This window comes from Plectropomus leopardus, chromosome 14, assembly GCF_026936395.1.
Source record: "Plectropomus leopardus strain MGB_pleo_1.0 chromosome 14, ASM2693639v1, whole genome shotgun sequence".
NCBI classification, from domain to species: domain Eukaryota; kingdom Metazoa; phylum Chordata; class Actinopteri; order Perciformes; family Serranidae; genus Plectropomus; species Plectropomus leopardus.
The window spans coordinates 7,458,897-7,479,946 of NC_142189.1; the positions used below are offsets into that span (position 1 = coordinate 7,458,897).

A 21,050-nucleotide genomic window follows, 5' to 3' on the forward strand; every position below is an offset into this window, starting at 1 on the left:
TACATACATTTTGTGTCCTTTATATTTTGTCATTTTATATATTTAAATTGCCTCTATATATATTTTTTAATCTTATGTCATATTCTATTTAAATGAACTATTTTATTCTTCCTTTATGTTTATTGTTTTATACCATTTTCCTCGTATATGTAAATGTACTTGGCAATAAAACCGGATTCTGATTTTAGACGTCATTTTTTTGGTAGATTCATATGTAACAAACCATTGCAGCCTAATTTATAGTATAAAATGGGCATACATTTTTTTGTAATCACTTACTAAAAACTAATAATAAAAAAAAAAACTTACTCTACAAAGTAATGAGTTACCTATTAGTAACTACATGATTGTGCTGTTTTGTTTAAATCTATTTTCTCTGTAAAGACACAGTTTAATAAAGCTAAAATTTGTTTTAATGAAGTACTGAGGCTGTTGGACAATGGTGAGGACAGATTTATGACCAACTTTTGAAGGAGGGGGGCGCTTGTTTGGGATTGGTCAGACCAGTCACAAGATGATCTGAGAATAAAAAAAAAAAACATTGAAAGCGTCCCTGCCATTCAGAGCAGCAGCTGCAGCTTCAGGGAATATTTAACTCCACAACAATGGTGAGTTGTTTGTTTTTGTAAAGACAGACTTGTCGTTGTTTACCTCTCTGCTTTTTAATCGCGTGCTTTTAACGAATGTGAAGTTTGTCGGACTATTGAGGAAGAGTGAGGTAGCGGATTGGCTGCCGATACCGTTAGCCTGTTAGCCTAGCACGAGTTCCACCCTCAGTCCATTTATCAATGTGAAGCTACACGTCACCGAAGTGTTGGCTTCCGGGGACGGATTTCAGAATAAAACTACTATGAGCGAAGAAACATCTATTAAGATAAAAATATGAATTGTTGATTAATTTGCTTTGGCAATTTGCACAGTGGTGGATGATGTACCTGAAAGCCACACTTGAGTAGAAGTACAGGTATGTCAGCAGAAAATGGCTCTGGTTGAGGTTAAGAAACTTGAGCAAATTGTGTGATTTCCTGCAAAAACAACTGGATAAAGTACTGAGCAACTTGACATAGAATAGAATAGAAGTACTTATAATAATTGTAAGTAATTGTTTTGTTTCAGCAGCAAATAAGAGAGCAGCAACTGAATGACATATAATGCAAAAGGCAAAATATATATATACACAAAGGAAAGAACTTAACCTAATAAAAATAAAACAGAATAAAATAAACTAACAATAATAATAAAGATATGTACAGAGAACAAACAAAAGTCCCCTCACAGGACTAATTAAATATTTCTGCGTGGCCCAAAAATCAGCAAGAAATTAGTTACAAAAAAAAAGGTTCATCATGACGATACCATAGAGAGAGTGCCTTGGAGTATTCTTTCTGATTTATCTTTTTAATCCTAAGAATAATTATTTGTTGACGGATCAAGGTCAAACCTGCTATTAATTAATTGGAAATGTGATTGAATTGTAATTCTGTTTGTCTTAATTTTGTTAAAGGGATTATCTTTTTTGTATTCAATTTTAAATCACCATATGATCTGTTTTGTTTGTTGTGTTTATCTGTGGTATTGTTGCACATGTGTATGAATGTATTAGTGTCGATGTCAAAGAAATAAAAGTCCAGAGAATAAAGATTTTAAGTTTGTGTATGGAAATATTTGCTGATTATTATTATTATTATTATTGTTGTTGTTGTTGTTGTAATGGCGTTATCGACTAATAATTTAAGTTAATATGATTCTGTCATCACTTCTCGAATTTTCCAGACATTGTGTGTGCTTTTATTTTGAAGCCCAGTGTAGCGGGCTTCCGGCAGTGTGTGTGTGCATCTTGTTGCAGCGTTGGTGTGTTTCAGCCCGTCTGCGTGAATGGAGCCGCTTTAACGCTAGCTCGCTCCGTTATCATGGAGAACATATTTTCCCTCCGGGTTTTATTTGACTGCGTGTCATGACAGCTCGACCGGCTCCAGTATCGAATAACTAATAAATAAACTGGCTGGTTTAACTTAACTGAACCCTGTTTACTGGCCGAAACAGCAGCAGACCAGTGAGCTAGCTGTCAGCGGCTGCAGGAATTTTAAAGTCAACCTGTGGCCACCTCCGGATTTTATTGTCCTGCCTCTTCCCTCATCATCTTCCCATGCATCCTGTTTTTCAGCTCTCCCAGTCCCAACCACAGACACTCCAGTCTCTTCTTAATCTGTAAAGATCTCTCCCCGAGCTCAGAGAAATCCTGACTCCCACCAGCCATCTGTTCAGGAAGGTGTAATTATAGAATTCAGAGACTCTGCAGAGACTCTTAAAGAGTTTATTTCTTTGTGCTGCAGTTATGTAACGCCGTGTGTGGACGTGACAGAGGTTCAATACAGTCCTGCTGAGACGGCTGTATTGTTGTCTTTCTGAATAAAGCCCGTGGGTCAGATTGGACTCACGCAGAAAGATACTTCAAAGAAAGTGTGTAGTTTTTGTAATTCAGGATACTTGCACAGCTTAGAAATTTAATGCATGAAAACCACTGGAAGTGACAATCTGCAACTCTGCAGCTGTCCTCCATACAAACCAAAAACCTATTTATTTGAATAGATAGATTGATAGATAAATAGATGTACTTTAAGTTTCATTACAGCATACATGGAAAATGCAATTATTATGGCTTTAATAGAGCCGACACAAAGTGACACAAGATACTCTTAACAGATCTCTGTACCCGTCCTAATTACTGTGAACACATGAACAGTAATGATTATATGTCTGTGTTGTCCTTGTTTTGTTATTTATTATTTTTATTGATATGGACCTAAGAGTCGGAAATAAAGTTGATTGATTTGATTTCATTGCACAGGAGCAAGAAAATTAAACCTTTGCATATTCTGTAAAAATAAGATATACATCTAAAGAATATCTATTTAATTATTCAATGTAAAAATACACTTATATAATTTAAACTAAATATAAATTAGATTAAGATGTGTTTTTTCGTTTTTGTTTTTTAAGGATATGCTGGTAAAATTAATTTGAATCTGAACTTTGTCTGTGAAGGCAGATACTCTCCGAATATATCATAATAATGTTTTTACACAATAATCTCTGGTGAACTGTCTTTTTGGTGTGTATTTGAACTTCGTTGTGTTTTGTGCATTGTGTATTTTTTCAGTTTATGTTGTTGTTTTTTTCTGTCATGTAAAATGTTAAAAGAGAATATACTATCATTCAAATAAATATATACTTAAATAGAAAAATAAAATGCAAATTTAGCATTAGATAAAGATGCCTACATATCTACTATCCATATTTTCTGATCTATAATGAATACTTTGTCATTATTGGTTACTGCCAGTAATACACACGTTATGAGGCACTGTGTGTTTTCTTTACATTGCCAAGCGTCTTGTGACTGGACAGGAGGCAATCTCTACATTTAACATGGACATGACAATAACCTGATTACAGCAATTACATTAGTCTACATGGTGTTAGTTATGTTCTATGTAAAGATGAATAAATCTTACTGTGTGGGTTGAGGAGCACAAAAATACCTCCAGTCTCTGCAGGAGTTTTTCACATTTTGCAGAACCTTTGCAAACATGTTTGTGTATGTAAAGTAGGTGGAAGTGAAAAATCCTCTAAATGACAATATGAACTTCTTATAGAGTCTAAAAGCTTTATGCTACACAGAACAAAGGCATCAAGTTACTGTTTCCTCTATTTTCGGAAATCAGAGCATCATGTAGCTGGGACAAAGGAAGTTAATGGATTTTAGGATGCACTCAGTGATGCAGATGCAATCTAACTGCAAAGGGTGGGAATCCCCAGTGGCCCCACTATACGATAATATCACGATACTTCAGCTGCAATACAATACTATTGCCATTTTTAATGTTTTGTAACAAAATGTGTATTGCGCTAACATATATTGCAATTTTCAACTGCAAATTATTTTGAAAAACTTTGTAAGCATCTTTTTTAAATTAGGTTTTCAGCCTGTTCACCTCAATTCAGTCATTTTTATTGCAATGAATTCTATCTAGTGGACTGAAAAATAAATTAATTTTATTATTGTAGTAGGCTGCAAAAGGTTATCTATTTGTCTTTGCAATATTGATCATTTATTTCATGATTCATTTATTTCATGATTCATTTCATTTATTTCATTTGATAATAAAAGTCTGTGTACTGATACAATGTTGCAATGCAAAATATCACAATACAGTATTGCCGCGCAAAATATTGCAATATTATGCTGTATTGATTTTTTTTGTTGCATTCATAGTGACTACATATCAATAAATCAGACACATTGGTTTCATCCAGGTGAACAATGCAGTCTGCCTGCTGTATTATTTTTAGTTTTGAATCCAAAGATCAGGGCTTTGTTTTGTTAACTACGCACACAAACACAAATAAAAAACACGCATTTCACTTGTGTACAGTGTCACTGCTTTTTGTTTATGAATTTGAAATTTAAACGACCATATTGGATGTTTTTATTTCTGTTTTTATCAGAGTGAATCACTGGTGGTGTGCGAGGTGGACGAAGATCTGGTTAAAAAGCTCAAGCAGTTCCGTTTCCGGAAGGAGACCAATAATGCGGCCATCGTTAGTGAGTATTGGCAACACAGTTTGTGTCAATCATTTCTTCCTTTATGTGTTTTTTGATAATGTGTCAAACAGTAATGGGAAATATCACAATTACATTAAGCTCTCATTATTTGTGCAGTGATATTTCAACTGCACAATACACTCTTATTTAAATCTTACCTATTCTTGCATTTATAGTGAACACACTTGTGGTATAATTCACATATTTGTATACATTTCTCACGTCTTATACAAGATATATCTCATTATTTTTACTTATATAATTATATGCATATATTGTGTTGTATATTGTAGAATTATGCACATTTTTTCTTCCATACTCTGAAATTCTATACGCCTTTAATTTCTACATGCCTATATATAGTTTAAAGGCAGCTATATCGCGTCCCAGTTTCCACTCGGGATCATTAAAATATTTTCTGATTTTGATTTTCTGATCTCTGATGATGTGAGGAGCTGAATCTAGTGGGAATATTAATCAATCATTATCACAGAGTGCCAGTAGAGTTATTTTTAGTGTGAATTCTTGTTTTTGAGGTATCAAAGTCCTTGGAAGTATTCAGAATTACAGAAAAAAGTAACATGAAATTAAACTGGAAAATGTGAACCAGCCATGGTGTGTATATTTCTTTATCTGAAGGGCAGAGGGAAGAGTTGCCTCCAAATACAGCAGGTGGTGTGACAGGCAGCGCAGCGTTGCATCTATTTGAGTATCACACTCAGCTTAAGCTTTATCCTCCACTATCTGTGGATCAAAATGTCATCGCTGCTTAATTGGATCAGGAGTGTGTTTGCATGGCACGGACTCCGACTCAAAGGCAAACACCTTTTACACAAGTAGCTTCTAATAGGAAATATGAGCAAATATATCACATTACATGTTTGTTTTGTTTACTTTTTTGTTCTTTTTTTAGATATTGTATTATTTTCATACTGCTGCTTCGACTACAACTACTAAACTCAGATGATGTTTCCATGTAGCTGCTGACTTTACATTTTCTGTGTATTTACCCCTCAGTGAAGATTGATAAAGACAAGCAGCTGGTGATTCTCGAAGAGGAACATGATGTAAGTTAGCTATTAAACTTGTCATTATAATACGATGCACTTAACACTTTGAAAGCTGGATCGACGTTAGTTTTCTTGTGCTGCGTTCAGACGCCTTTCACAAGCTGCTTGACCCTTTAAAACCTGAACAAATTGGTTTGATATTTTTTTGAAAAACGTGGGAAATAAAAGTGATAACCAACTGTCAAGAAATGTCCCACGCATTTCAAGAAATTACTAAAAGGTAACAAGAAAGTTACCCAAAAATTAGTTTTATTTGAAAATTATGCAAAAAATGTCCAGAAAATTACATTTATAATTATTTTATATTCAAATTATGTAACAAAAATTACGCTAAAACATGACAGTATATATATATATATATATATATATATATATATATATATATATATATCTGAAATGTACCTTTAAACTTGTTTTGGCCGCACAGCTTTTTAACATTAATGGATAATTGCTTTTTTTAGATAAAGTTTAACTTAAAACACGGCACAACAACAGGGGCAGAATGCCTCACCTAACTGCTGATTACATACTTGTTTGTTTTTCTTTTTTTTTTTAGGATATTTCTCCGGATGATCTTAAGGATGAACTCCCCGAGAGACAGCCGAGATATCCTTTAATATGTGACCTGCCTTATTTCAACAGTATTTTAAGGATTTCTCCCCCTTCTTACATGAACTCTGCTGCATATCATCACTCTATGAAGTTAATGCTCTCCAGCAGTTACTCTAATTTAGGATTAAGTGTGATAATATATTCTACCTGGCCTGTGTTTTTACATTGTTTAACAGTAGATTCTTACTTGAAAGAGATCATTTTATTTGTTTTATCATCCTGATTAATTCTGTCTAGCCTTGTTAAATTAATTAGAAAGCCCTGCTACATTTCAGTAAGTGCTGAAATGAACAGTCCTTAGCACCAGGAACATTTGTCGTCTACAGTTATAAATACCAACATGATGACGGACGCGTTTCCTATCCTCTCTGCTTCATCTTCTCCAGTCCAGTGGGTAAGAGCACCTCTGGAGTCACACGTGAATAAATGGCTCATATTGTTCTCTGCACTGCTCTTTCATCAAGGACATTTCTGTTAATCTCGGCTTGTTTCTGTTCGGCAGGTTGCAAACCAGAGCAGCAGATGATGTACGCAGGAAGCAAAAACAAACTGGTGCAAACTGTTGAACTGTCCAAGGTCAGCGAGCTGCCTCCAACACTGGTGCCAAGTCATTATTAAAGCTGTCGATGGTAACTTTTAATAAAATGAACTTTTTGTCATATTAACTGACACAATATTCACACAGTAATAAATGAGACAAATAATCTGTGCAAAAATGTTTATTCCTCTGCCTGCTCTGATGCCTTGTTGTGCTTTTAATGGCCTTACACATGAACAATCACCGGCCGTCAGCTGCGGTTAGACTGTCAAACAAAGCAGCTCTGATCAAATATAAATCAAGACTCTGTTACTGCATTGTCTATTTCTTGTCTTTAATGTTTTCAGACACATATTTTAGTCCACTATTTAACTCTAGAATGGGAACGTTAGTGAACCAGTCCCGTCCTATTAAAAACAGTGGAGCCGAGCTGAGTCGAACCCCCCGAAATATGTTTCTGAAAACATCTGAGGTGAAAAATGGACAGTAGCAGAAATTCTGCAGTAACAGAATCTGGTTTCAGATTTGATCAGTGCTGCCTTTTGTGATCGGAGGAGTGATTGACATGACTGACAGCTGCGTTTGAGACTTCCTGACTGTGATTGGTTGTTTTCATTCAGCTGCGATAGATTCTTACAAATGCCATTAAAGCACTACGAGGTGGAGGAGGACCATGATCCACATCTGTCTCATGTACTACTGTCAGAAAAGATGACAGTTTCAAATATGACAAAAAGTTATTTACCAGCAACAGCTTTAGAGTCATAATTAAGTTGAACTGGGGTGTAATAAATGCAACGCTGTAATCAGATTTTGCATGTTACTACTTTAAGCTAATATGATGAACATGGTAGTTGTTATACCTGATAAACATCACCACTGTGAGCATTTTAGCAAAGCTGCGGTAGAATTTGGCTCAAAGCTGTGCTAGGGCGGGGCGATAAAACGATAACGATATCAATCGCGATAGAAGTTTTCCTCGAATTGAAATATGAGACGTAATAGCCCAATAGCCAATAGCCAACAGCCCGCTCGAGGCGGACATGTCCAACAGCCCGTTTCAGCGCGCAAGTTCAAGTCAGAGTCCTGCAGTCAGGAGAGGTTTGCCTTTTATCAGCACAATGTGCTTAAATTTACCTTAAGTGTGTTTAAAATGGAGCTTTTAATTTTTATATAATGCTGGAAAGTTTAATGAATAATAATAAATCATACGTTTATTACACTCAAACAAATCATGGTCAAATGAAACTGTGTCAGTGTACTATGAGGGCAAAAAACAAACCAAAAAGCAAAATAAGTTTTAGTTTTTAATCCACTAGATACATTTTGCTGCAATAAAACTGATTGAAATAACATGAACAGACTGAAAACTTTATCTCATTTAACAAATATTGTCAAAAGTTTTCCTCTGGAGACATAATTTACATTTAAAAAATGTTAATAAATCACAATATATGTCATCACAACACTCAGCGTCAATCACAAAACATTTAACATTGCAATATTATTGTAGCGTGACTTAAATATTTTAACCCTAACCCTGCCTCTCAAGTCAGTCCCACCCCTAATTATTAACAGGTGCTGTGCTTTGCACTAAACTGCATCACATGACTTTTCTTTTATTGTACTAAAAGAAAATTCTTGCTCATTTTTTTCAGGTGTTTGAGATCAGACAAACAGAAGACCTAACAGAGGAGTGGCTCAGAGAGAAACTCGGGTTTTTCGGCTAAAGTGATCTCACGCGGTGGTCTGGGATGTGAGGAGGATCCAGATTGCACAATCTCTTGGAGAAAACACGTCACAGTTAATGTTTCCCTCCTCTTTCGTACCAGACCTGATTTAAATAGTGTTTGCAAATATTTTCTCGGTTTTGGGCCTCTTTGGTAGAGTTTACTGCTTATTAATATTCAGTGTGGCACTAACTAAACCTCTCCCATCTGGCAGCCTGAAACTGAAAACACTATTTGACGCAGGTCTTCTTTTGTCTCCCATACGATCTCTCCATGTGCCAGTTCTGTGTCTGTATTGAATTAACGCTCCCGTTATAGCTCTTAATGGTCAGAAATTGATAGTACTCATCCGCCCTTCCTTAAGCATGTTCATCCGGGAAGATTTTAAAGGCATTTTAACGGTTTTTGTTTCCTTCAGTAGTTTAAACTCAGCGTATTTTGCAACTCTGAACCTCCTGAGTTTCACCTTTTTCAGTTTAATCATTTTTAATAATTTTAGGGCGTCTTAATTTGATTATATTTTAGTTTTTCTGGCTTGTGTAGGGTTAAGTAAACTTTATAGCATTAATTTCCTTTTTTTGTGACAAACTTCCTGCCAGAACATCTGAACAATCACAGTTTCAATTTGTGCTTTAGTCTCTCCTTCAGTATTAATTTAAGGGCATTTAAATATCATTTTGGTAACAAGTTGTAATTGCACCAGTCTACAAACAAGACCATTCCTGAGACTTACATGTGATGTGTTGTACCTTCTCCTGTGCACATGAACAAGCAGGCAGACGCCCTCGAGTGGTGCTCATCACGCTGCAGATTAGTCCATCCTCAGATCACATCTTTTCGTCTGTTTAGAGAAAAAACAGTGTGACTCATGGGTAAAGCTGTACTCTGCCTTTGACCTGCATATTTGTTATATCACACTCCTGAAAACAATACTTCCGCTGAAACATTCCAGTTTATTACCGACAACAAACCTCCGTCTCTTGCGACCATGACAGTCTTGAAAACACTGCACACATGGGGGGGGGCGTTACCGGCCCTCTTTTTAATCTACTGGGCTACTCTGTGTAAGTGGGTCACTGTGTCTTTAGGGAGATTGTTAGCTAATGTTGTGCATTATAGCTACTTGCTGTGTTTAGTGTTAATGAATGTTGTTCTGATGTAAAGCCACGTTGATCGCTTAGCGGTGGTCGCAGCCTTGAGAATGACGGCTGTGAGTCCTCCAAACGCCAGTTGTGCTTGATATTTAGACTTGGTAGGTAAAAAGGGCAGCATCGATTTACATTTTCCATACAGAACAGGGGTCGACCTATAAAGCTTGTTACTGATATTTAGGCATCGAATGTGCAAGCAGCTCATAATTTGTGCCAATATCGAAGATCTATTGTGCGGTCTTTAAGTATTTGTAGATTTTTGTTGCTTTTCTCTGCTTTCTATCACGTCGGGTTTGAAATGAAACCCAGATAGAAGTTAACATGATGAATTTTAGCTTTCAGCACATTTCAAATCCAGGTCCGGTGTGTAGGATTTAGGGGGATACACTGGCAGAAGTATGTTTTCTTTTATGTATAATCTCCTGAAAATAAGATTTGTTGTGTTTTTTTACCTTAAAATTAGCTGTTTATATCTACGTAAGGAGCGGGTCCTTGTCCACGGAGGCCACCATATTTCTACAGTAGCCTAGAATGGACAAACCTAACACTGGCTCTAAACAGGGCTATTTGCATTGTCCTAACAGTCACTGTAGTTAGCAGCTCCTCCGCAACAAGTGATTAAAAAATAAACAAAACATTAAACTACGTTATTTGTTGTTTTTAGTGGTTTAAATTACCAGCTCTATTTGTTTTGAAAAGGAAGATACTTCTAAAGACAATTCAGTCCCACTAAAAACCTCCTGAATGTCTGGATCTTAAGTTATTGGTGCAAAAAATGTGAGTGCTCATTAGCAGGGTTAATGGCCCATCTCTGAAATGCCAAACAACATGGGAGAAACACTAACTTGTACTGTGAAGGTGCTTTATCCAGTGACTTTACTGGTTTTAATCACTTGATTTATTTGTTTTGGAGAGGTAGGGACCTCTGCGGATAATTCGGCTTGTGTTAAAAACCTCCTGAACATTGAAGGAAATCTAACCAGGAGAACTTTCAGCTGGTTGCAATTGCCAATATCCTCCACAAGATGCCACTAAATCCCCCTAAATCTTACACAATGTTCCTTTTAAATGACATAAAATGTGTCACTTACAGACTCTATTGTATGTTTTTGGCCATTTTTCATACCCCAAAGTGGCAGCTCTTCAGTAGGATCTGCTAAAGATCCTCTAAAAAAACCAACCCAACACACTAAAACCCCAAAGTTGGAAATACTTAAAGGATTAGCGGCTCTTAACAGCAGGCCAACCAGCCCCAGATAGTTAAAGCCACGTACTTAAAATCTGCAATTAAAATAAAATTATATTGCTGGTGCTACAACCCGGTTTTATATGAGTGGTGAGGGAGAAAACTCCATTATGCTGATGGTGGATGACTCTAGTGGCAGATTTCCGATTTCTCATAAAAGCTTAATATCAGCTCTGCGTGTTGGTCCGACCCTGATAAAGATAAACAGGCACAAATGAATTCCACATGTTCGCTCATCAGTGTCGTCTCTTACAGAGAAGCTCCTACTTTGGAGGCGGATAAAAGAGCATTGTAGCCGATTTAAAGCCCCAAAGCAGGAAATCTCCTCCTACTCGATTGTATGATGTCATACTAAGTCTACCATACCAATGCCTTGTCTTATTTTTATATTTTTTCATATTGTCATCTCTACTTGAAAAAAATAATGAGGCCAAAATTACACAAATATATTTTGGGAGAAAAGTAGAAGATGATTGGAGAAAAAAAATAGTTTGTTTTTTTCAGCTTTCTGATCTGTAAAATCCCAAATCTCTTTTTTTTTTCTATTTAAGTGTAATTTTGCCTTTAACAAATAATGGAAAGTCATCGTTTTTCCAGGGATCAGACTCAAAAGATGTATGCGCAGTCGCAGCATGTAATATAAAGTATATTATTTATGATTAGGGTTGCAGCGACACACTGACTTCAATGTAAACCGTTTTATGAAAATTGATGCTCATCACACCTGTAAATTCGCTTATCTACATTATTGAAAAACGTGAACTGAGAATCTCAACTTTATTTTAGTCCTTTTCAAAAGGGGGGCTTTCTATGCATACTTTAATTTAAAACAATTGGTTTCAAGTTTTAATCATAGTAATAAAACTTAAAAAAAAAAAAAGTTTAAGCATCATTGTAACTGATAATAATAATTCTGTAATGCTGTGATACTGCGATATTTTCTGAAACGGTTATCATAAAGTAAAAGTCTCATACCGTTGCAACCCTTTTTATGATTTCCATTTCAGGGGTTAATCCAACAGGAGCAGTGGGTTTTAACTGTAACCACTTGTTTCACTGTTCACTGATCCCATTAATGCAAAAACTGACACTGTCGGCTCGACATTAAGCAGCATTATGCTGCTGTAGCACAAAAACTACAACATGACTGAGTCTGCTTTCACTTGAGCTGAAGTCGTACGCTGTCCTTTATGGGTAAAGAAAGTTTTGTGACCCTATGACCTGCAAATTTCAAAATCACGGCAACTATAAAAACATCTTTAGCTGTTGTCTTTAAAACAAATTTCTTAACACCTCTAAAATGCAGGGAGCTACTGTAAAAGAAGTGCATGCTTTAATGTCTGAATGGTTTTCATAAGCCTGGCAAAACATTTTCCTAATGACATATTCAAGAATGTGCTGCTCTTTTTCATGCATTTGTGACAATAAAGTTAATTTAATTAGACTGAATTTATTTGCATCCAGATCTACAATCTACATTTCAAACATCTGGTCTCTTACACTATATGAAATATTTACATACCGACAGTGCTAACTCACAAGAAACCCTCTGCTACTTCAGTTTTTCATGGAAATGGGTTATAATCTCCCCAGTATATGGTCTCCATAACAACCTTCAGTTTTGAGCCATGTATCTGGTTTTGTCCTGTGGATCTAGTAGCTTTCCCCTTCTGTGTGGTGAACCTGTCGTATATTTGGCCTCTTTTACTTTAACTTGCAGATATGTTGTTCGGCGCTCGGTGTCCTCTCTGATCAAACGCTAACTATTCGATTTTCTTTCCTTTGTAATAAAAACACACCTGAGACATGTATCATTACCAGCTGCCTCGTGGCATCCGTGAAACTTGAGATATTTGTATTTTTCCCATACTTTATAAAGTGTCTATTGTCCTATTGTCCAAATAAAAAATGACAGTGATGTTTAACCCTCTGGTTTCTGGAGACTGCTGTTTTCAAGCTGACATGTATGATGGTTCAGCACTGACCAGATGTGTGAAAAATTATACCATTTTACAGAGTAAAATAAACAATAAATACTGTAAGGCTAATGCATCTACGTCTATGTTGAGTACACAGAACCTGCCATTTGTATATTTAATTGCATAATATATATATTTTGATCTAAAAGGGAAAAAATTCAAATATTGCATCAGTATTTTTCAATACAAAGCTCCTATGCTAAAAGGACATACCCCAAATAAAAGGAAAATAAGGAATTTTAGAAAAGCTGGGATTGTTAGGAGAACAGGACTGATGGAAAGACTCGAAAAAGCACTGATGGGGGTTATCCCTGTGTTACCCAGCTCTATATTCCCTTAAAATAACACTTAATATCTGTCTTCCCAGTGATTTCAAAGATCTACAAATATTTGTTTATGTCTCTAGATATAAACTAACAGACAGCATTGCCTATTTTTTTGCCTCAAACCAGAAATGATAAAGTTTGTGGTCAGGTTGGCCTGTTGAAAACACAGCCAAAGCAGTCCTTCTCATTTTGCAGCTAAACAGTACACTTAATTGTTTCTGAACACATCTGAGACAAGAATTAGGCAATGAAATAACAGAATCGTGATTCATACTGACCAGTGCTGTCTAGTTTGACTGCAGTTGACACGCAGCAATTAATATAATTGACAGCTGAGACTCATTAGCTCTGGTCGGTTGTTTCTATTCAGCTGTCGTATACTCTAGCACAGTGGTTCTGAACTGGAGGGTTGTGGGTCCATTCAGAATTGACCACAAGTGACCTTTGAATGTGTCAAACATACTGTATATATATAAAAAAACACAGCATTTTGAAATACAGTGAATTTCCAGCTTCAGAGCTTTTATTCTGAAATGCTGTATCAGTTTAGACCCGGAACATGTTTTATATATTTGTTCTGAGTCAACTTATTGTTAAATTAAAGATGCAATAATTAATGACAAATCTGGACCCTGTGACTGGACCACTTGGGAGCCAGGAGGCGGAGAGAGATGACTTGTTTTTACAGAGTTTCTGCCATGTGTACTTATGTCAGGATTTAGTCACAGCTTCAGCAAATATGAAAAAAGGTTCATTTTTATTTTTAATAAAAGTTACCTTCTTGTATTAAGAGGATACTGGGTAGGGAACACAGGACCCTGCGAACATAGAGCACTTTTGTGCATGCAGAACTGAAAGACATAAATTACTCCAGAAGATGGCAGTAATGCAATAGTAGGGATACTACTTAGTCAAACACTGACTGAAGAAGAAGACACGCTGACAAATCTAAAGTCGGTTGCGGAGCTGCCTGCATCATCCGCCGACCGAGCCAGGAACCGACGAGCAGAACCGGAGTAAAAAATGGCGTTCACATTCGCGGCCTTTTGTTACATGCTTGCTCTGCTGCTCACGGCGGCGCTTATCTTCTTCGCTATCTGGCACGTAAGTAGACATTTTGACAACTTCAGATTAGACTGTCGGCCCGCCGGTACAACGGCGCTGATAAAAGTAGGTGAAAGAGCGAGGAGGGCTGGAAAAGCCAGGCCGGGGCTAACGCTACAGGCCAGCTTTGTGGCTTCAAAGCCGGGACGTTTTGGGGTTTTTTTACGTCGTTCGCCGCGGATCTTGACGACGTCTGACAGAACGCGTCCAACTCCATAGAAACTGCCGCGCGCTCGGTGTTCTGTAGACGTAACATGGAGACGCGTCCGTCCCAGAATGAATGGAACACACCCAGCCGTTGGCTAAAAGCTAAAGTTAGCTGTCAGTTCAAACATCATTATTTTGTCGTGTTATCGTTATCTCATACAGTTGTTTACCTTTTTATAACCGGTCACAGATTATTTTAAAAATAAATACATTAAAAACGTCAAATGACTTCCCGGGCTTGTCAACTAATAGTTAGTAGTAGTTAATGGATAATAGTCAACAGCTACCAGCTTGTTAGCAGGCTTAGCTAACGGCCGGTCCGGGAACGACAGCCCGCTCTGTGATGCTGCTGTCACCTGCTTTCCTCGCGCTTCCCCAAATCTCACATGTTACATCTCGTTCGTTTTTTAATACGCTTCATTTTATCAACATCAAAATATCAACATAAGCAACGCTGATTGTGAACTTTTAGCTAACATTAACGAGTCCATGACCCAAACATTTAGATCGTTAACGTTACTCACGTCAACACCATAGCGACAGTTCTAAGTTCTGTACCAATGTGTCATGTACGATAATAGTAATAACACGATTAAGACAGTTAAATATGTTATTACACTGGTGTGTAACAGTAAAAAATTACAGGTGTGAACATGAATCATGTCGGCTGAGCTACAGTGCGTGCTTTGGTATGACAGTGAGGGTGATACATTTAGTCGATTATTCAAAACTAATAAAGTAAATACTTAATTTTATTTTTTAAAATAATTTTCCAAGCATTATTTGGTTTTAGCCTAATATTTTTGCTGAAAATGATGGTGAAACATCTAGTCTATTATTATAAATAATAATAATAATAATAATAATTTAAATCATTTAAAAATATGCAACCATATCCGAGCATTATTTTGTGTCAGCAACAAATTTATTTGCTGACAGTGATGGTAAAACATTTAGTTGATTAGTCAAAATAAATAAGAATAAAATTTAAAAATTAACTTCTTTTTAAAGCATTATTTGGTGTCAGTCTCTCAAATCTTTTTGTTCTTTTTGACGGTGATGATGAAACATTTAGTCAATTAGTCAACATAATATTTCTAATAATATAATTAGTTAAATAAAATTGCTAACTTTTTCCGAGCATTATTCAGGTTCAGTCTCTCAAATGTTTTTTCTCTATCATTTTGTTAATAATTGTGTCTTGGACTGTTGGTCAGACAAAAGTTACAAATTGAAAGCTTCTTTGATTATAGGTATTTATTAATTGGAAAAAAAAACCAGATCATTTGACCATGAAACTAATAAGGTCCAGATCAATCAGAAAAAAAGCACGGCAAATATACATAAGAGGGGATTTTTTTTCTGTTACAGGAAATATTGTATGAGACACAGTGTTTGTGTGAAATATTGTATATAGTGTACATTTAAATAATTTTATATAAATGAAGTTACTGCCTTTAGTGACACTTTATTGAAATAACATCATCCTGTTAATGTTGCATCTTACTGACTCAATTTAAAGCCATCTAATACCAAATTTTATTATTTTGCTCGTTCATGAAATGTACATTTCTGCTAAGCTGCTCTCTGTTTATGGAAACGTTGTGATCCTGTTCCCTCCAGATAATAGCATTTGATGAGCTGAAGACTGATTACAAGAATCCTATAGATCAGTGTAACACTTTAAATCCGGTAAGTGACTCCTCCGTATCTGACAAACCTTCCTTGGCTCTTTGACTGCATGCACAAAAATGCTCTGTTCAAAGGTCTTTCATTTATTTTAGGATAATTTTATCCGCCTTTCTGTCTTTTTCAATCATTTCTCTGCACTGTTATGCTAAATAACCTGCCTGTTATGACTTCAGTGATCTTGTCAGCTGTCAAACTCTAACGCCTTTTTGTTTTGTGTTTTCCTAATCTGCTTTTTTTTTTTTTTTTTACATTTTGTTAACGGCAAAAAGACAGTTGAAAAGGTCAAAAAGATTAAAAGAGTCAAAATTGCAATAAAGGTTTGTACCAATCTATTAAAATGCCCGCTCAGTTCAACTCAGTCTGCAGTCTTGTCATTTTGCACGGAGAAGTGTTTGCAAACGTCTTTTCAGTTAACTAATCTCAGAGTCGAGGGCAGAGTTTAACTCGGGATTAGACAAGGTGCCACCTGTTTTTTCCTGTCATGTAGTGGATTGTTTCTTTTTTTTATATTTTTATGAGCATTTTTGTTGCGGATTATTTTATTACTTGTTACCTTTAAAGTGAGCATTAACTGAAATAACGGATTGTGCCTCCTATCGTTCTGTCTTTACCTCATCTAACCCTCTTAATTGACTGCGTTAAGCTGCTATTTTATACAGGAGACGACGTGTGTAGCTGTGGATAATATTAGCTGGGATGAAATATCCTGTGTTATTGTTAATTATTGTTTTTAAGTGTAGCTGTTAACTGAAAAGACTTGCAAATGCTCAAAACATGCATGATCTTTATTACAACCTACCCTTTGTCTGCAAATAGTGTTACTGGTAAATTCCCAGTAAACTCAGACAGGAAACTTGTCTTGAGTTTGAACACCACTGACACCAGGCCAGTACACTCTCCCGAAAAAGCTTTTTAAATTACAGTTTCACAGCAGTTCAGACAGATTAGATAATTGGATTTTGTAGCAAAGCTGTAGATCAGAAGATGCGGTGATGCTTGATTGATGTTGGAGGAAACTGATTAAACGTTCCAGCTTTAAATTAAGCATAATTTCAATTTTCTGAGGTTTGTTCAATTTAGCAATTCACAGATTTGATCTACCGTATGAGGTCAGTTTTTGGCTCTAACCTGCATCACCTGTGGTTCAGAACAGATGGCTGCAGAATCCCAACACTCTCCAGCTCAGCAAAATTTGGGGCCGCTGATTGGTTAGTGATTTCAGTAGTAGGAGGAGTTATTTTAGGTTAAAAAAAAAAAACAAAAAACATTTTCCTCCGTGTCTAATCCACAGTACTATCTGCAGTTTTGACCAGTCTTTTTGCGTGTGGATTGTCAGCTCAGTTGGCACATTTTTTTTGAGCAGTTGTTTCGTATTTGGCAGCACAGTGCAGGATTTCAACACATTATAGCCCCCTTCCTCCCCCTCCTTTCTGCACCTACCTCCTCTTACACCTTTCCATCTGTGGGCTGTCGGTTGCCCCCTCCCTCCTGCTCTTTTTTGAATGCATGGCTTCCATGTGGTGCCTCCATCTGCCCCCCTGAACTCCCCGCACCACATCGAACTGTGTGAACCTGAGGCAGGCTGCTGCTGCATCAACACTGCTCGTGCTCACAGCATGGTCCAGTGTCGCCTGAGTGGGATGATCCGTAGATCTGCAAAAGAGATGCGCAATTTTTGTCAAGAGCAAGCTGTTGATGGGTTTCCCCCCCTTTTTTTTTTCTTTTTAAACTTGTCAGACTTGATGATGCATGACATATAATCAGGGTGGGAAATTAAACTTTTGTCTCCACTTGCAATATCTAGTAGATTTCTAAATTCTGCCAGCAGATCACATTATTTACAGCAAATTTGATGCTTGATTTGGCTCAAAACAGTCAAACATTGTTCTGCCACGTTAGAGGACGTCTGAAGGTAACGCAGGCCTCACTGTGGGAGTTTTAAGTCGGCCAAGCGAGGTCTTTTTTTTCCATAGTTTGACTCCAGTTTTGCAGGTGGCAGGTCTTAATTTTTCACCCTGTTTATTGTGGTACACATTGTGTCAGATCAGTGCATGATAACGCACTGTTCATGCACCTGCAGCACACTTGTGACTTTTTCTGCACATGTAAAAATGTGTATTAATAGAGCATCAAACTAGGCCCGAGCGGCACAGAAATATAAGAATCTATGTATGAAATGCATTCATGTAAGCGTCCTACTGTAGCTCATTAGTATTTCACTCCTGTCTTTGACTCCGTGGAGCTGGCTGGATTTTTTAGATGTCTGACTCTTTAAATAGCTCAGCTTCCTCTTTGTGAAATTGCCTTTGTGGCTCTCTAACTTTACACTGTTTTTGTCTTCTGACAAGTTTTAACTTCATTAAATGTAATTAGGTATTTTGCGTGGGCGGTTGAAGGATTTGTCCACAGATTATTGACAGTAAATTGACTAACAGGCTTAATTAAAGCAAAGGAGTTGGACTGATTGCTGGACTGATTGTTGTTGACGTTTTCTCTGTTTTTCCTCTTTCAGCTGGTGCTGCCAGAGTATCTCATCCATTTCTTCTTCTGCGTGATGTTCTTCTGCGCAGCCGAGTGGCTCACCCTCTGTCTCAATCTACCACTGCTGGCTTATCATGTCTGGAGGTGATAATCTCACACAAGGAATTTATTGTCTTCTCTTTCAATAAAAGTGTAGCAACAGTAAGCAGAGTTTCATCAGATTAAACGCTCGGTTTTGTTACCGTGCTGCAGGTATATGAGCAGACCTGTGATGAGCTGTCCGGGACTCTACGACCCAACAACCATCATGAACGCCGACATCCTGGCGTTCTGTCAAAAAGAAGGCTGGTGCAAACTGGCTTTCTACCTGCTGTCGTTCTTCTACTATCTCTACGGGTACGAAATACTTTTTTCTGCCTTGTTTTTTTGTTCTGAGCACTCGTGTTTTGGTTGGAGGTTCAAAAAGGAAAAGGGTAATTCGCACTGGATTTTAGCGTACCTGTTTGTAACAGTTGGGAAGATGGTTATGGTTATTCTGTGCAAATCTGCCACAGTTCTACTTTTTGAAGTTAAAGTTTAGGGCAAATTAAGTATTCTAATAAATAAATGTCACAAATAGTCTCTTATTAAAGGAATACTTGTAATTTTGGGGAAATGTGCACAAACACTCTCTTGCTGAGTGAAATGTCAGCTCTGCTTGTCTTTAAGTGCTTATTTTTAAGTTAAGATTGCTTCAGTCTTCATCAATCAGGAGGTTTTTACCGGCCGTATTATTCACAGAGGTCACGTTTCCAAAAGGAAAAGGCACAATTATCAAAATCAGTTAGTTAACTGTCTCCTGACAGTAACTTAATATTTAGAGACGTTAAGAAAAACACGTACTTCTCATGTGCTGAATGGGATTAGTGTTTGTTCAGAGAAATATCTAGCAAATATCTGGCGTATCCGCACATCAAGTCGTTCCCGTCACAAGGATTTGGAATTGTTTAACATTGAGACAGTTTTGTTTTGCTTTAACACCCCTTTAATCTGAGGTATTTGGTTTGTGGATCTATTATATTTTTCATGTTGGTTCATATTAATCATACAGTGAAGAGCTCCTCTCATCCGACTCAAGATGCCAAAATGTTGAGCTGTTTCTTTAACCGTAGCTGTATTTTTGGTCACAAATGCCTGTATAACAACACCTCTTCCTAAAATACAACGAGCTGGCAAACTGACGTATGGAGCATGAAAAACAAAACAAAAAAAAATGTCCAGATGAACGACATTCAGGGAGCCTATGGAGCCTAAAACAACAGCTTGCTGCTCTGAAAATATGTCGCAGGTGTGCGAAATGTTGCCGAAACAGGACCAGGATGTGCATTTTTTCAAACAAGCGACATTATTGCGAAAAAGCATCTAAATTCTAATTTCTGGTCTCTTTCCAACAGGATGATTTATGTTCTGGTGAGCTCTTAAACCGGACGATGAAGGAAAAGGACCTGCATGAACCGTAGACGACCAGACACTATGCTCTTAGTGCTGGAACACTGGACCTGCTGGAGACCAGCGTTCAGCAACACAAGACGCCATTTCTAGCGGACGAACTCTCGACCACCCCCCCACACACACAGCGCAGAGTGTCATTTTGGAAACATTTAGCCCGTTTTAAGAGAATATCTCGGTCGCAGCGTTCCTCTCATAAGCACTATAGTTTAAATTTTATGGAAAACGAGGACAAACCTGAATGGACAAGTTTTTTGTTTTTTCCTTCTTTTTTTTTATTTTTAAAGGTGTGGTGATTTTGATGCTTGGGATTTAAATAAAGTTTTTTTTTCATCTTGGTTCCCAACTTTTGAGTGTTTACAAATTTAGGTAGACATTTTCAGGTGTGCATTATCTGTGAGAATCTGAGCTGAACTGCGTTAGCTTTTCCTGTGAATTAGACTCTGGGCTTTGACGGCTAATTTAAACCCGCAGCGTGATTCATCATCATCACTAAAACAAACGGTTAAATGCAAACTACACTTCTGTTCTTGCTCAAGGATACATGGGGTCTAAAAAAAAAAAAAAAAACGGTTGTTTTGGGACGTGAAGGTGCGGTTTTGTACAGTGAGGGCTGAAGTGCATGGGTTATTATCACTTAGTGTTGCACAGCGACAATCACAACCTGGTTGTCACATCAGTTTTCAGACTTTCTGATGTATCGTTTCCATACTTCAGACTTATCTATCATCACATTAACATCATGTAATCCCTGTTGAAACCAATGGCAATATTTGTTTTAAGTGTGAATCCAGAGTAGGCAGCGATGTGTCCGTGACCT

The 21,050-nt window shown here is 37.0% G+C and overlaps 2 protein-coding genes across 2 annotated transcripts; both read left to right on the forward strand.

Annotated features, from left to right (window-relative positions):
• Positions 1–535: 535 nt before the first annotated feature.
• On the forward strand, positions 536–12,878 carry gmfb (glia maturation factor, beta; the record flags this gene model as incomplete). Its single annotated transcript, XM_042501415.2, is given in 8 exon segments — positions 536–589; positions 591–608; positions 4,510–4,606; positions 5,624–5,673; positions 6,233–6,282; positions 6,600–6,682; positions 6,791–6,864; positions 8,485–12,878. Coding segments are annotated over 8 exon segments (498 nt in total), but the record flags the coding sequence as incomplete, so codon positions are not given.
• A 1,296-nt stretch (positions 12,879–14,174) lies between these two features.
• Positions 14,175–20,563, forward strand: cnih1 (cornichon family member 1). The gene is made up of 5 exons (XM_042500404.2): positions 14,175–14,362; positions 16,193–16,261; positions 18,774–18,886; positions 18,995–19,138; positions 20,176–20,563. Exons 1-5 carry the CDS (start codon positions 14,282–14,284, stop codon positions 20,201–20,203), a joined length of 435 nt encoding a protein of 144 aa, XP_042356338.1. The 5' UTR covers positions 14,175–14,281; the 3' UTR covers positions 20,204–20,563.
• The last annotated feature ends 487 nt before the right edge of the window (positions 20,564–21,050 follow it).